Source organism: Tachypleus tridentatus, chromosome 3, assembly GCF_004210375.1.
Source record: "Tachypleus tridentatus isolate NWPU-2018 chromosome 3, ASM421037v1, whole genome shotgun sequence".
NCBI classification, from domain to species: domain Eukaryota; kingdom Metazoa; phylum Arthropoda; class Merostomata; order Xiphosura; family Limulidae; genus Tachypleus; species Tachypleus tridentatus.
In genome coordinates this window covers 108,980,984-108,994,184 of record NC_134827.1, presented here as the reverse complement: position 1 = coordinate 108,994,184, position 13,201 = coordinate 108,980,984, and the positions used below count along the sequence as shown (strand labels likewise).

The window sequence follows — 13,201 nt, the reverse complement described above, 5'->3', positions numbered from 1 at the left end:
CATGAACACTTTCAGTGGAAATCTTTATTTTGTAATTAAAACCGCACCATTTAAGGCCAAAAGAAATTTCCATGAACTGCAAGATTTGTTGTTAATCACAAAAAATGCCTCAAAATAGCCAGCTTCTATAGGGAGAAATGTTGATTTTAATTACAATAAATAAATATTTACATTTTAAAGATATTCGTGATAAAGTTAATCACCCAGTGGGATCCTCATCTGTTTAATCTATTTAAATTATAAATCATTACTATTATTTGGCTAAGTAACTTTACCAATACACTTTAAGTGTTACATTAAATTTTATAGTAAAACAAATTATTGATAGAAGCAAACAGGTACACATCATATTCCAATTAAATCACTTGTTGAATCCAAACAAATCTTGATGTATATATTTCAACACGTTGTTCAACATGCATTATTTAACATAAAATAGAGTTGTATCTATTATTCTATAAAACCAACACTTTGTAAACAATTCAGCAGTGCATACTAAATTTCAAGTTATGATATGCTTAACAAACTTAATTGAAAAACTTTAAATGATTCACTTAACAAATAATATATACAAGCAAATTTACTGAATTTTTTTCAGGCAACAATAGCTACAATGGTCAAACAACACAGAAGTATAACAAACCTAATCTTTTGTGTTCGATCCTCACGTATTGCCCGAAACCAACGTTGAATCACCACAGCAGCTCTTCGCTGGAGAAGAAACTGTTGTCTTAGTTTTCGCCCTCGATATGAGGTTTGAATGTAAACAACACGATTTCTCACAACCTGAAACCTTTTCTATATATTGTTGCTCTAAAGCACGCTTGAATTATCACAACACTCTTTCGAAGCTCAAGATAGCCTTTTCTCACTTCTTTTGCTAACAACCAACTTCGAAAGTATTTCTGTATTTCATATACTGCCCTGAGTTTCTTTTGGTACTTCCCCCTAGCCAGCACCATGCGATACCAAGACTGCAACTTCATGGCCGAGGACCTCATTACTAAGAATTTCTTTCTTACAATGACGCAACGTATGACAGACTGAACAATACGTGCAGAAACCATGGTTTTCGTAATTCTCCTTGCCACGAAGCCTCTGTAAGCGCTTTGGATTATTATGGCACTCTGACGAAATTGCACAAATTGCTGATGATACAACCTGCATTGTAACTTTGCTTTCCATCTCTGTTGAAGAAGTACAGTTGTCTTTTTCAGTTGAACAAATTGTTTTCTTGTCCTATGTGTCCTGTATGCAGCCTGTATTGTGGTAGCAGCCCAACGATTACGACCAACCGTTTTCCTTACAACGTAACCTCGCCACCAAGCCTGCACCTTGATGCAAGCGTTACGTAGCAACTGGTACCTTCTGTACTCAGCTCGTCCAGAGAGCTTTGCTTTAAACTTTTGCTGAATGAATGTAACCGCACGACACATCTGTAAAAATTCTGCTCTCTTTATCAAACCACGGACATACTTTTGTAAAGTAACACAAGCAGCCCTCATTTCCAGAAACTTGTTTCTTGCTATAAACATTTTCATGTAGGACTGAATTATAATTGAAGCCTTTTCTTCCTTCATTTTTTTCCTGACTAAATATCCCTTAAACCAAGCCTGTACCAATGTGGTAGCCCGTCTCTTCCTCAGAATTTTCTTTTTGAGTTTCTGGAGTATTAAAACATCAGTTACAAGCTGTCGGATCCTGATGAACAGACTTTTTCTTCTCTGAAAGTTCTTTCTAGCAATAAATCCCCTGATGTATCTCTGAATGATTATGGCTGCATGGTGTTCTTTCTTCAAGTGTTGTCTTACCTGGTGCCCTCGCCAAGAGCTCTGGATTACCAACACTGCTTTCTTCATTACTAAGTAACGTTCCAATTCCCTTCTTCCGTTCAGAAAAGCTCTGAAATGAGCTTGAAGTACCAATGTTGCTCTTTTTTTTGCAGCATATTTCTTTCTCTCTCTATATCCTCTGTAAAGAGTTTGAATTATTACAGCACCATCTCGTCTGCGTTTCAGTGCTGATCGAAGCTTCCAACCCCGATATGCTGCCTGGATTCTTATCACAGACTCCTTCAAGCTCAAGTAGAAAGCTCTATCTTTCTGTCCCATCAAATATGCTTTGATAGCTTTCTGTAAAACTACTACTGCTTGTTTAAGTTTAAGAAAAGACTTGCGATCTGAGTATCTTCTGAAGCAAGTCTGAATCCTTGTTGCAGCAAAATGCCACTGACGAACTTCTTGCCGAATTTTCCAGCCTCTGTAACCCGCTTGAATTGTTACGACTGCAGTTTTAACCTTGTGAAACTCGTGTTTTGCTGACCTGCAAGCCTTGACAGCTCTGTATCTTCTTTGTAGGTTGATGACCACTTGCTTCAGTTGAATGTATTTCTTCCTAACCAGATATTGTCTGATGCATGCTTGCACTGTCACAATATTATTGCAATACTTCTGCAGCAATCGTCTACATATCCACCCCCGTACCCAAGCCTGTATTGTTAGAATAGCTCCCTTACTGATGTGGTACTGTAACATGGTTCTTTTCCCCAAACTCCAAGCACGGTAACGACATTGTATTATTACAGCTGATCTTCGCATTAGCAGATATTTACTTCTCTGCCGAAACATTCTGTACTGAGCTTGGATCAAAATACACGCACGAGACTGAATTCGATTTCTTTCCGGACCTTCCAGCCACGGACTCCAGCTTGCAGAGTGATAGCAGCTCCTTGAGCAAGTAAATACTCTCTACGACAAACCACAGCTAGTTTCTTTGCTCTGTACCTTTCTTGGAGTACAAGAGTGGCCCATTTTAAAATTCTAAACCTTTTCTAACTAGAAATCCTCGTATCAGCTTCTGGATCCTTCTACAAGCTACCTGAAGCTCTAAATAACGTTTCCTGGACTTCATCATTCTAAACTGTGTCTGCAAAGTGATCGTGGCTTGTTTTAAGTTCAAGAAATTCCTCCGAATTTCTTTTCCACACTGCCAAGCACGCACTCTTTCCTGCATTTTGTAGGTAACCAAACAGAGTTCCATGTATCGTGATCTTTGTTGGTACATTCGTACACATGCTTGAAGTTTTATCACAGCTTTCTTTTGCATACAGAACTCTCGTCTTTCCACGAATCCTCGATATGCAGCTTGGATGAGAATTGCAGCATTTCTTTTCAGAATATACTCTTTTCTTTCCTTCCGACAGTTTAGAGTAGCAATGCGTCTATCTTCTATTTTCTTAACGTAATTCTTGATTAACAAATAATGCCTGCGTGCAATAAACCCTTTCATTCTGGCTTGTAAAACCAATACAGCTTGTCTATAAGCCAGGAAGTCTTTTCGAGCTTTTTTCATTCTGAATTGTGCTTGTACTTTAACCACTAGTTTTAGGAGTAGAAGGAACCTCAGTCTCTCTTTGTTTCTTGCTAACGTAGCTTTAAAATGTTGCTGCAGAGTGATTGCTGCATGCCTTATCTGAAGAAAACGTTTTCTAGCCATTAACATACGAAAGTAGCTCTGCAACTTTATTACAGCTGACCTATGGGTCAGGTACCTCTTTCGGAGAAGGTAGGACCTGATATAAGATTGTAATATGACAACACTTTTTCTCAGAGCAAGATAATCCTGCCTAACCTTCTGTCCCGTCTTAGTGTTCCTCCACCACTTCTGAATACAAACTACTGCTGTTTTCTGTTTTTAAAGAAATTTTTTGCCAAATAACTTCTTGCGTGTGCTTGCAATATAACGACAGCTTTTCTTTTGCCAGAAAACTCCGTCGAGTTTTCTTCGTCCTGTACCATCGTTGTATGTTTATTACTGCATAACGGATTCTCAGATAAGCCATTCTGCACTGCTGACCATGATATATAGCTCTCACGACTCTTTGAAGTCTAAGAATAGCAGCATACAATTGATGGTATTTTAGTCTAGCTAACCACCCTTTCACAACAGCTTGAATGGCCACAGCTGCTCGCTGCTGTCTTTCCAGTCTTTTCCTGACTAACCAACCACGAACAAGAGCTTGGATGAAGATGATGGAACACCTTATACGGATATATTCTCTTCTCTGTGTACACCCTATTATGTGGGCACGATATTGGCTTTGTATTGTTTTAACAGCCAGTTGGAATTTCAAGTAAGATTTCCGTGCCTTCCAGGAGCGGATATACTTCTGTAAGGTAACAGCAGCAACTAATCTTTCCTTCATTTCCTTCCTTGTTCTGAAGCCTCTGTAAGCAGCCTGGAAAGAAACAAACAAGATATCGGAAAATGTACAGCACATAACTTTAGTTACATAACAAATTTTCTCAGTTGTTTAAATGCAGATGTATGAAAACCTCATTGTTTATACAATAAAAACATAATGCACGTCATATTTTCAATGCTGTTTACAGGAAAATATGTTAAGTTTTCCTTAATTAAGTACTCTACCACAATATATTACTACAAACCTGAATAACAACAGCCATCAGCTGTTGGTACTGGAATAGTTTCTCTATACGCAAGCTTTGCAAACGTTTCCTTGCTACAAAACATTTAAAGGCACACTGAATGATGGTCGCTGCCCTGTTTTGTTTGTTCAGTTGTTGCCGGTGTAAAAACTTGCGAAGAGCTCTTTGAATTACTGTTGCAGCTTTAATTTTGGCCTGCAACATAAAGTACAATATTACCAAACAATACAAATACTGACAATACATGTATACATATAAAGCAAAAGTACAACACACTATGAAAACAGTTTGGTTACTTACTTATCACTGTTACAAGTTAATAGTCTCCACATGATACGCTCAAACTGCTAAACTGGAATAAAAGTCGCTTACAATATATAGAAAAGGTGTCAGGATAGCTTGTAACCATAAGAAAGACTTTCAAAACAATGCAAGTGATAATTTGTGACAGGCTTTTCTTAACCAGAGGTTAATAAGTAATAATAATGGAACCATTTGTGAGGTGTATGCCTCTGTCATCATGGCCTTTCGATTAACACCCAAAATACTCTATGTAAACTCTAACTTTGTAAATGGCTTATATAGATAAAGATTTGTTAAACATCTTACTGCCATGTAAAATATCACAAGAGAAATAATCCATGGACTTAAGCACAAAATGTACTTTAACATTTGATATACAAGATATTTTTTCCTTACATTTTTTTTAGACATCCAGCTTTGTATTAAATGTACATTCTCTCTCTCTTAAAGTATGTTTCAACACAGTAATAAGATGTTTTCTATGCTGAACTTAGTTTTCTTAGATAAGGAAAATGTTTATTAAGATTCCCCAAATGTTTGTAGGGTACATCTAACGTTTTTCAATTTAAGAGTCAAACAAGAGGTACTCAATACAGTTGAAACTTTAGTTTGCAAATTGGCTACAAGGACAGCACTGTTAGCAGCACTGAGGCACCAGGTTTGTTTACATCTGAAGTCTTGTGTTTTGGCTTATATTTTACCCTTATTTTAAATGTACATTTTGTCTTCCAATGAACCAAGAGCAATGCTAGTGCTGTTTAAAACTTTATTCAACACGAGAGAGCAGAAACCATCTTACAAGGTACATTAAGCCTTATTACAGATATTCCATTTACGTCACAATCTTTATCTCTGCATAAAGATGCAGTAGACACTGTCTTACTGAGGGTCCCTTGTTGGTTATTCTTACCAGTATCATAACACCCTGACCTTCAGTAATTCTCAGTCTGTCTAGATCTACCATATCATGACTTTACACAAAGTTTATTATTTCTTTGTGCCATAACATTTGTTATTAGAAGAAAGTGAAATGTCATACTAACAGTTATGTAGGGTAACTAAAACAAACAAAATGATATTTAATGTCACGACCAGAACCTACCTTCCTCTTGGCTTCTTCCTTCCTAATTTGTCGTCTCTTCCACGCAAGTTGTAAAATTCGGGCTGCACGAATTTCTTCACTCAGATCAATCAGTCGTGCACTGAGATACGTTACCAGGGTGATGACCACTTTCTCATCAGGAATAGTATTGGACATATCTGTTGGTTTAGTCAAAATGGGAATACCTCCAAGCTCTTGCATCTAAAATGAGTTAAACCTTCTTAAACACCGACATTTTATGTCAGTGCTAAGTTTCATAAAAAAGTGAACCATTCTACACAACTGATTAATAAACCAAGTATGAAAAAATTCAATTCATTTTTTTCTTCCAGAAAAATAATATTCAAATTTAAATTATTTACAATATAATTAGTGTTATTACTTTGTTATAATTTAAGTTCTGTGAGATAGATGTCAGATGAGTCATAATGTAAATTTTTAATAGAAATTAAGCTTCTAATATGATGAAGCAAAGGTACAGGGACAAGGTTCACTCTTCTAACAACAAATTTTAGTTGAACTAATGATAAACATAAGTCATGTTGAATGAAAAGTCAGCTTCCATAGGTATGCCAGTGATCTGTTTAAACGTTTTTCAAAGGTCACATAGTTATAAGAGTTAAAGTTGCATATTGGTCTTCTATATAAACATATCAGTGTCAAAGAACAAATTAATTAAATATTAATAATACTCAAGTCTTGTAAAACTTAATACATGAAATAATAAAGTTGTATGTTGGAAGGACAATTAAAAATTCATTCAAGAGAATAGAAAGTAGTCCAACATTCTAGAACTGTTGTACCGTATTCCTAAATAGGCCAAAACCAATGGCAAAATAATTTAAGAATTATTTTAGGTCATTAAATATGATATGACAGATTTAGTTACAGTATTTACAAGACAACCACATTTTAAAAGAATTTTGTAATTATATACAAAAGTAAATTTATTAACCCTTTAAAATGTGATTTTTGTTAATCAATACGGTAACTAAATAATATTAACTAAAGTTTAGATATTCAATTACTAAATAATTCTCAGAAAATTATATAAAATTAGCAGTTATTTCATATTAATTTACTGAAGATTAGTAATAATATTAATTATATTAATTAAATTCTATAGATGAAATTTAAATATCCAATCTTCTCTATCTGTTTTATAATCTCTATCTCATTAAAGATGTACATTTTAAACCACGAGTCACAAACGTTTGTGGATAAATGCAAAATGTAAAAATAATTCATTTGTTTTGGAATTTCGCTGAAAGCAACACGAGGGGGCGTTATAATGTGGCCGTCAATCCCACTATTCGTTGGTAAAAGAGTAGCCCAAGAGTTGGCGGTGGATGGTGATGACTAGCTGCCTTCCCTCTAGTCTTCCAATACTAAATTAGGGACGGCTAGCACAGATAGCCCTCGAGTAGCTTTGTGCGAAATTCCAAAACAAACAAACAAACCAAATGTGTACAATTTCTAAAACATATAAAGTAGTACAGGAAGGAATGGAAAACAATGTAAGGTACTGCATTCAGTACAGTAATAAATTTTCATGCTGATCCTCAGTCTTGTAAAGTTTATGATATGAGATAATTTATGAAAGAAGCCAAAATATAGAAGAGAATGAAAATGATGCTGCTGTAAATGAAACTTTTGCTGATATTTGAGAGTGTGAATAAAGAACAACTTCTCAAGTTGCTGACATTGAGGAAAGAACTGTACGGTTGCACTGATGATGTAGATGCTGAAAAAAACAAAAACAAAACTAGATTAACAGAAACTGTTTTAGCAAAACAACGAAATCTTTGAACAAAATGTTACAGAGGTCTAATCTTTGATTAAAAATATTGTGTAATAATTTCCATTTCATCAAAGCTAACCAAGCACCCGGATGTAAATAACCATTATTACAGTAATTAAATGGATTCTTTTTTTGTCTCCAAATAATAGATCAGTTCGATACCATTGCCGTTCTTGAAATAAATTCAGTTACACCAAATAGTTGTAATTGGGTTGCTGATTAACCACAATGTAACGTGTAAAATAACATTTGCGAGTTTTAAGTTATTGAAGTTAATTACCTGAACGTACTTATACAGACACTACAAGCCAACCATCCAGTCAGCAGGGCCCGCTACTAACAGTGTTTTGTATGTGTGTTTGAAAATAGTAACTGTATTCACTCTCCCACAGTATGGAGCTTGTTTAGTGGAATTTTCAAACTTAGATCTTTCGATTTCACATCTCGTCACACTAACGTTTAGGCCATGACCGACTCACAATGTATTACATAAACTATAAGGATATTTAAAATTATCTTACCGATTTTATGTGTCAGACTTCTTTCCATTTCGGGTTTCGTTATAAGTATCTCTGCTGTTTGAACCAGGGAATACCCACCGTTGTACCATATGTTTATTTTTATTTTTAGGAAGGTAACTGTATATTCCTGTAATTGACTGTTTATCATGGTTCTTATTGGAACACAGTCAACAGTGGCTGACTGAGTTGTTGAATATCCAAATTGTAAAATACTTTTCATGTTTTCTAGTTCTCTATAGCTGCCCTCTAATTCTTTACTGGACTGAAAAACTGAGTGCCTTTTACAGAATGTTGAAACGTGAATATTTGGTCTCTCGCAATCGTATGGTTCTTCGGCTTGATGGATTTCAGCTTTTGTTCCAAATGTAAATGAACCTTCATAAAGTGAACAGAAACTGTTGCGCAACAAGCTTTCTTCATAAAAGAACAACTTATATTTTTCATTTTCCTGTGGTTGACTAACCGTGGTTATTTCTCTGAAGTTTTCAAATTCGGCTTCTTCGACAAGATCATCTATCTCTTCTTCTACCTCTGTAACGTAGCTTTCATTTTCTTCGTATCTTCCAGTGCAGCTATAAAATAAATTAGTAAAAGTATTTTGTTTGTTTGTTTGGAATTAAGGTCAAAGCTACACAATGGGCTACCTGTGTTGTGCCCATCACGAATATCGTAACCCGTATTTTGGCGTTTTGAGCTTTCAGACTTACCACTGAGTCACTTGGGGCATGAGACTAATATTACGTATGTAAAAAAATAATTTAGTAAAAATCAAAACAGCTAAACAAAACAAAAGATGGAATAAATATAAATGTAAATGTACATTTATTAATGTAAGTTGTTTAATACATGGAAATCTAATTTTGTCCACAATGCATATTGTTATTTTTTCCCTTTGATATAAACATGCGGAAAATTAAAGAAGTGACTGCTTTTAATCACATATGTCCCCTGTGGGACAGAGGTAAGTCTTTGGATTCACAACAGTGAGATGAGGGGTTCCATTACTCTCGGTGGATACAGCAGATAGCCCGATGTGGATTTGTTATAAGAAAAAATGTACACACGCACACATAATCATGGGCCCAGCATGGCCAAGTGGTTACGGCACTCGACTTGTAATCTTAGGGTCGCGGGTTTGAATCCCCGTCACACCACACATGCTCGCCCTTTTAGACGTGGGGGCGTTATAATGTTACGGCCAATCCCACTATTCATTAATAAAAGAGTAATCCAAAAGTTGGCGGTGGATGGTGATTGCTAGCTGCCTTCCCTCTAGTCTTACACTGCTAAATTAGGGACGGCTAGCGCAGATAGCCCTCGAGTAGCTTTGCGCGAAATTAAAACAATACAAAAAAAAACACATAATAATGTATATAAATGGCCCGGCATGGCCAAGTGGGTTAAGGCGTTCCACTCGTAACCTGAAGGCTGCACCAAACATGCTCGCCCTTTCAGCCGTAGGGGCGTTATTATGTAAGGGTAAATCCAACTATTCTTTACCCACTAGGTAAAAGAGTAGCCTAAGAGTTGGCGGTGGGTGGTGATGACTATCTGGCTTCCCTTTAGTGTTACACTGCTAAATTAGGGACAGCTAGCGCAGATTGCCCATGAGTAGCTTTGAGCGAAATTTAAAAAACAAACAAACAAATAAAACAAATGTGTAAAAATATGAAAAAAAAATGAAATTTAAATATATTAGTCTTATTGAAAGATGCTGGTTGGGTCATCTATTAATTCCTTATATTATTGCTTTCTTTAATATGTTAACAAAATTTTATAAATTGTATTGGTCTGTTCCAAAGAAAGCTAGTACAGTATCACCATATTGACAAACTTATAGACCCAGAAATTAGATAAACCGAGCACGGTAATTTCATTCGAAAAAGAAAATAAGAAAACCCTAATGCTATTACTGATGTTTCCTTTAAGCTTGTATCAGACAAAATATGTAGAGGTCTAACAAGAAATGACTGTTGCATTTAATACAAAATAGTGTTTCACGTAATTACAATAATAAAATCTTTTTTTATAGCTATCATCGTCCACTGTTTTCTAATTACTCTTGCAATAATATTTTGTATTAAATTATTAAACTATGCGATAATCTTTGAATTGTGAAAATAAATGTTAATATATAATAATAATATGTGTAATAATAACAAGAAAGGCATAATTAAGCAATAGGGTTATCTCGCAAATGAAGGCTTAGGGAGTATCCACGCACTTTAGATCACATAAAAAACCACGTACCAAGATGGAATCAAACACAAAAACAATTTTCGTAACTTTCTCCTCACATATCTCCCTATTTTTCCCATATTTAAATCAAATTAGTAGATTGCTCACAACTAATCGCCTTTCACAAGATTTTTATTTTCAATGTAAAATTCTGTTGTCATAGTAATACCGAATTGTAACACTATTACAACAATATCTTACAGTGACGTTTAAACTAACCCTTAACAACGTTGTTTAGTTAGTAACGGATAATCGAATGTACATATTTAAAAAAACTTTAAACAATACTTTCTTTCACGTGCTACAATATCACAATGATGTAAAAATAAGAATAAATATAAACACACACTTGCATATTTGTTAATGTAAGTTGTTTTTTTTTTTTTTTGATAAAGATTGTTTATTTTTTGAATTTCGCACAAAGCTACTCGAGGGCTGGCTATCTGCGCTAGCCGTCCCTAATTTAGTAGTGTAAGACTAGAGGGAAGGCAGCGAGTTATAACCACCCACCGCCAACTCTTTTACCAACGAATAGTGGGATTGACCGCACATTATAACGCCCCCACGGCTGAAAGGGCGAGCATGTTTGGCGCGACGGAGATGCGAACCCGCGACCATCAGATTACGAGTCGCACGCCTTAACACGCTTGGCCTTGCCGGGCCTTTTTGATAAAGAAAATTTTATATGATTTATATTGTTTTTGCCAGTTATTTCTACTCCATGAGGACCCTTCATGGCCAAGCGAGTTACGGCGTGCGACTCGCATCCCCGTCGCGCCAAACATGCTCGCCCTTTCAGCCGTTGGGGCGTTATAATGTGACGGTCAATCCCACTATTCGTTGGCAAAAGAGTAGCCCAGGAGTTGGCGGTGGGTGGTGATGACTAGCTGCCTTCCCTCTAGTCTTACACTGCTAAATTAGGGACGGCTAGTGCAGATAGCCCTCGAATAGCTTTGCGCGAAATAAGAAAAACAAACAAACAATCTACTCTGAAAAATCAAAGAAGTGATTATGCTTAACCATGTGTTCAACTTATGAGAAAGAGCTTCGAAATGTTCTTTCAGTATTGTTGGAAAACGTCTGTTAGTTTCTCTGACACAAGATGTATTATTCTTTATATCGAATTTGTTAAACCGATCCAGCATTTTTGACGAGTACGCTATATCTGGTGTATTAGATAATCTACGCTTGTCATTAAACTGCATAGATTGGAAAACTCTAGTCATCAGTGTTAGTTAGGCCTGTTGTAGTTTATAATACTGTATTCTTTATTTAGTCCACTAGAGATAACAAATAATATGAAGTGTCTAATAGCATTTCAACCATTTGTTGTCCGTCACATCCATTGCCGACGGCAGATTTCTTGCTAAAAAAGAACTTACTTATCAGAGCGGCCCGGCATGACCAGGTGGGTTAAGGCGTTTGACTCGTAATCCGAGGGTTGCGGGTTCGAATCCCGGTCGCACCGAACATGCTCGCCCTTTCAGCCATGGGGGCATTATAATGTGACGGTCAATCCCACTATTCGCTGGTAAAAGAGTTGGCGGTGGATGGTAATAACTAGCTGCCTTCCCTCTAGTCTTACACTACTAAATTAGGGACGGCTAGCGCAGATAGCCCTCGAGTAGCTTTGCGCGAAATTCAAAACAAACATACAATTCGATGTCGTTTAGGCATATGAAGATACAGTGAAGGGAAACCTTACAATAACCAAATATTTTCTACATTGGCTAAGAATGTTGAAAACTACCATATCCATTAATGTAATATTAGATCTTCACGATTCTAATAACACAATATATCAATCTAGCTTTACTGCGTTGTTCTTACATTATAGGAGTTGGAATGTTATATTCCTTATTACAATTCCACCTTTCTCACCTGGGCCCGGCATGGCCAAGTGGATTAAGGCGTTCGATTCATAATTCGAGTAATGCTCTCCCTTTCAGCCATGGGGGCGTTATAATCTGACGGTCAATCCCACTATTCGTTGGTAAAAAAGTAGCCCAAGAGTTGGCGGTGGGTGGTGATGACTAGCTGCCTTCCCTTTAATCTTACACTACTAAATTATGGACGGCTAGCGCAGATAGCCCTCGTGCAGCTTTACGTAAAATTCAAAAACAAACAATCAAAGCCTCTCTCACCCAATGTTTTCTTTTAGTTATTTTTTTTAGTTAATATTTTCTTTTATTAGCTGTCGTAAAATGGTACAACGGGAAACATGTAGGCCTACAATGCTAAAAATCAAGTATACATATCTATGGTTGGCACAGGAGAAATAATCCATTGCACAGATTTGTTCTTGACACAGAAGAAATTTTTAGTCCGTCTATTTTATAAAAAAAAAATTAAAATAATAAACTTTCTAAGAAACTATTGTCTTTTTGTATGAATTTTATAAGAAAAAATCACATTCAATAAAAAAAAACTTTTAAATTTTATTTTGGCTCTTTCCTTCCTTTCTGAAGTTGTAAAATAAATTAAGAAAATGTTTTGGTAACTTGAGACCTGTATTGATGTAGAATTTGTGGTAGCATATCATTATTGATGTTTTATTTATTCGGAAAGAAAATAGGCACACAATTTTTATCTGAAAGTGTGTGATTTTTTTTTATTATATTAAATTAACTTTCATGATAAATATTATTACTCAAGTGTTAACATTTAGAAATTTCATCACTTCTAAAAGTGCCTGAAGGTGTCACACATGAATAATCGGATAAGTTAAGGTATGATTAGTTTTTAAACTTTATTTATTCTTTTCTTGAGTTATGATTAGACTTCTGAC

At 35.7% G+C, this 13,201-nt stretch overlaps 1 protein-coding gene and 1 pseudogene across 1 annotated transcript; one reads left to right on the top strand and one right to left on the bottom strand.

Annotated features, from left to right (window-relative positions):
• Positions 1-3,643: 3,643 nt before the first annotated feature.
• On the bottom strand, positions 3,644-8,902 carry LOC143245959 (uncharacterized). The gene is made up of 5 exons (XM_076492210.1): positions 8,883-8,902; positions 8,639-8,747; positions 5,854-6,054; positions 4,449-4,643; positions 3,644-4,237 (listed from the first exon to the last, which is right to left on the bottom strand). The coding sequence occupies exons 1-5, from the start codon at positions 8,900-8,902 to the stop codon at positions 3,644-3,646; spliced, it is 1,119 nt and encodes a 372-aa protein (XP_076348325.1).
• Positions 8,903-9,078: 176 nt separating this feature from the next.
• LOC143245958 (uncharacterized) overlaps positions 9,079-13,201 on the top strand; it is a 28,553-nt pseudogene continuing 24,430 nt past the window's right edge.

Coding starts and splice junctions, on each gene's coding strand:
- LOC143245959 (XM_076492210.1), bottom strand. CDS start 8,902: ATGCCCCAAGTGACTCAGTG. Junction 6,055..8,638: donor ACTTCAGAGAAATAACCACG/GTTAGTCAACCA, acceptor AACTCATTTTAG/ATGCAAGAGCTTGGAGGTAT. Junction 4,644..5,853: donor AGGAAGAAGCCAAGAGGAAG/GTAGGTTCTGGT, acceptor TTTATGTTGCAG/GCCAAAATTAAAGCTGCAAC.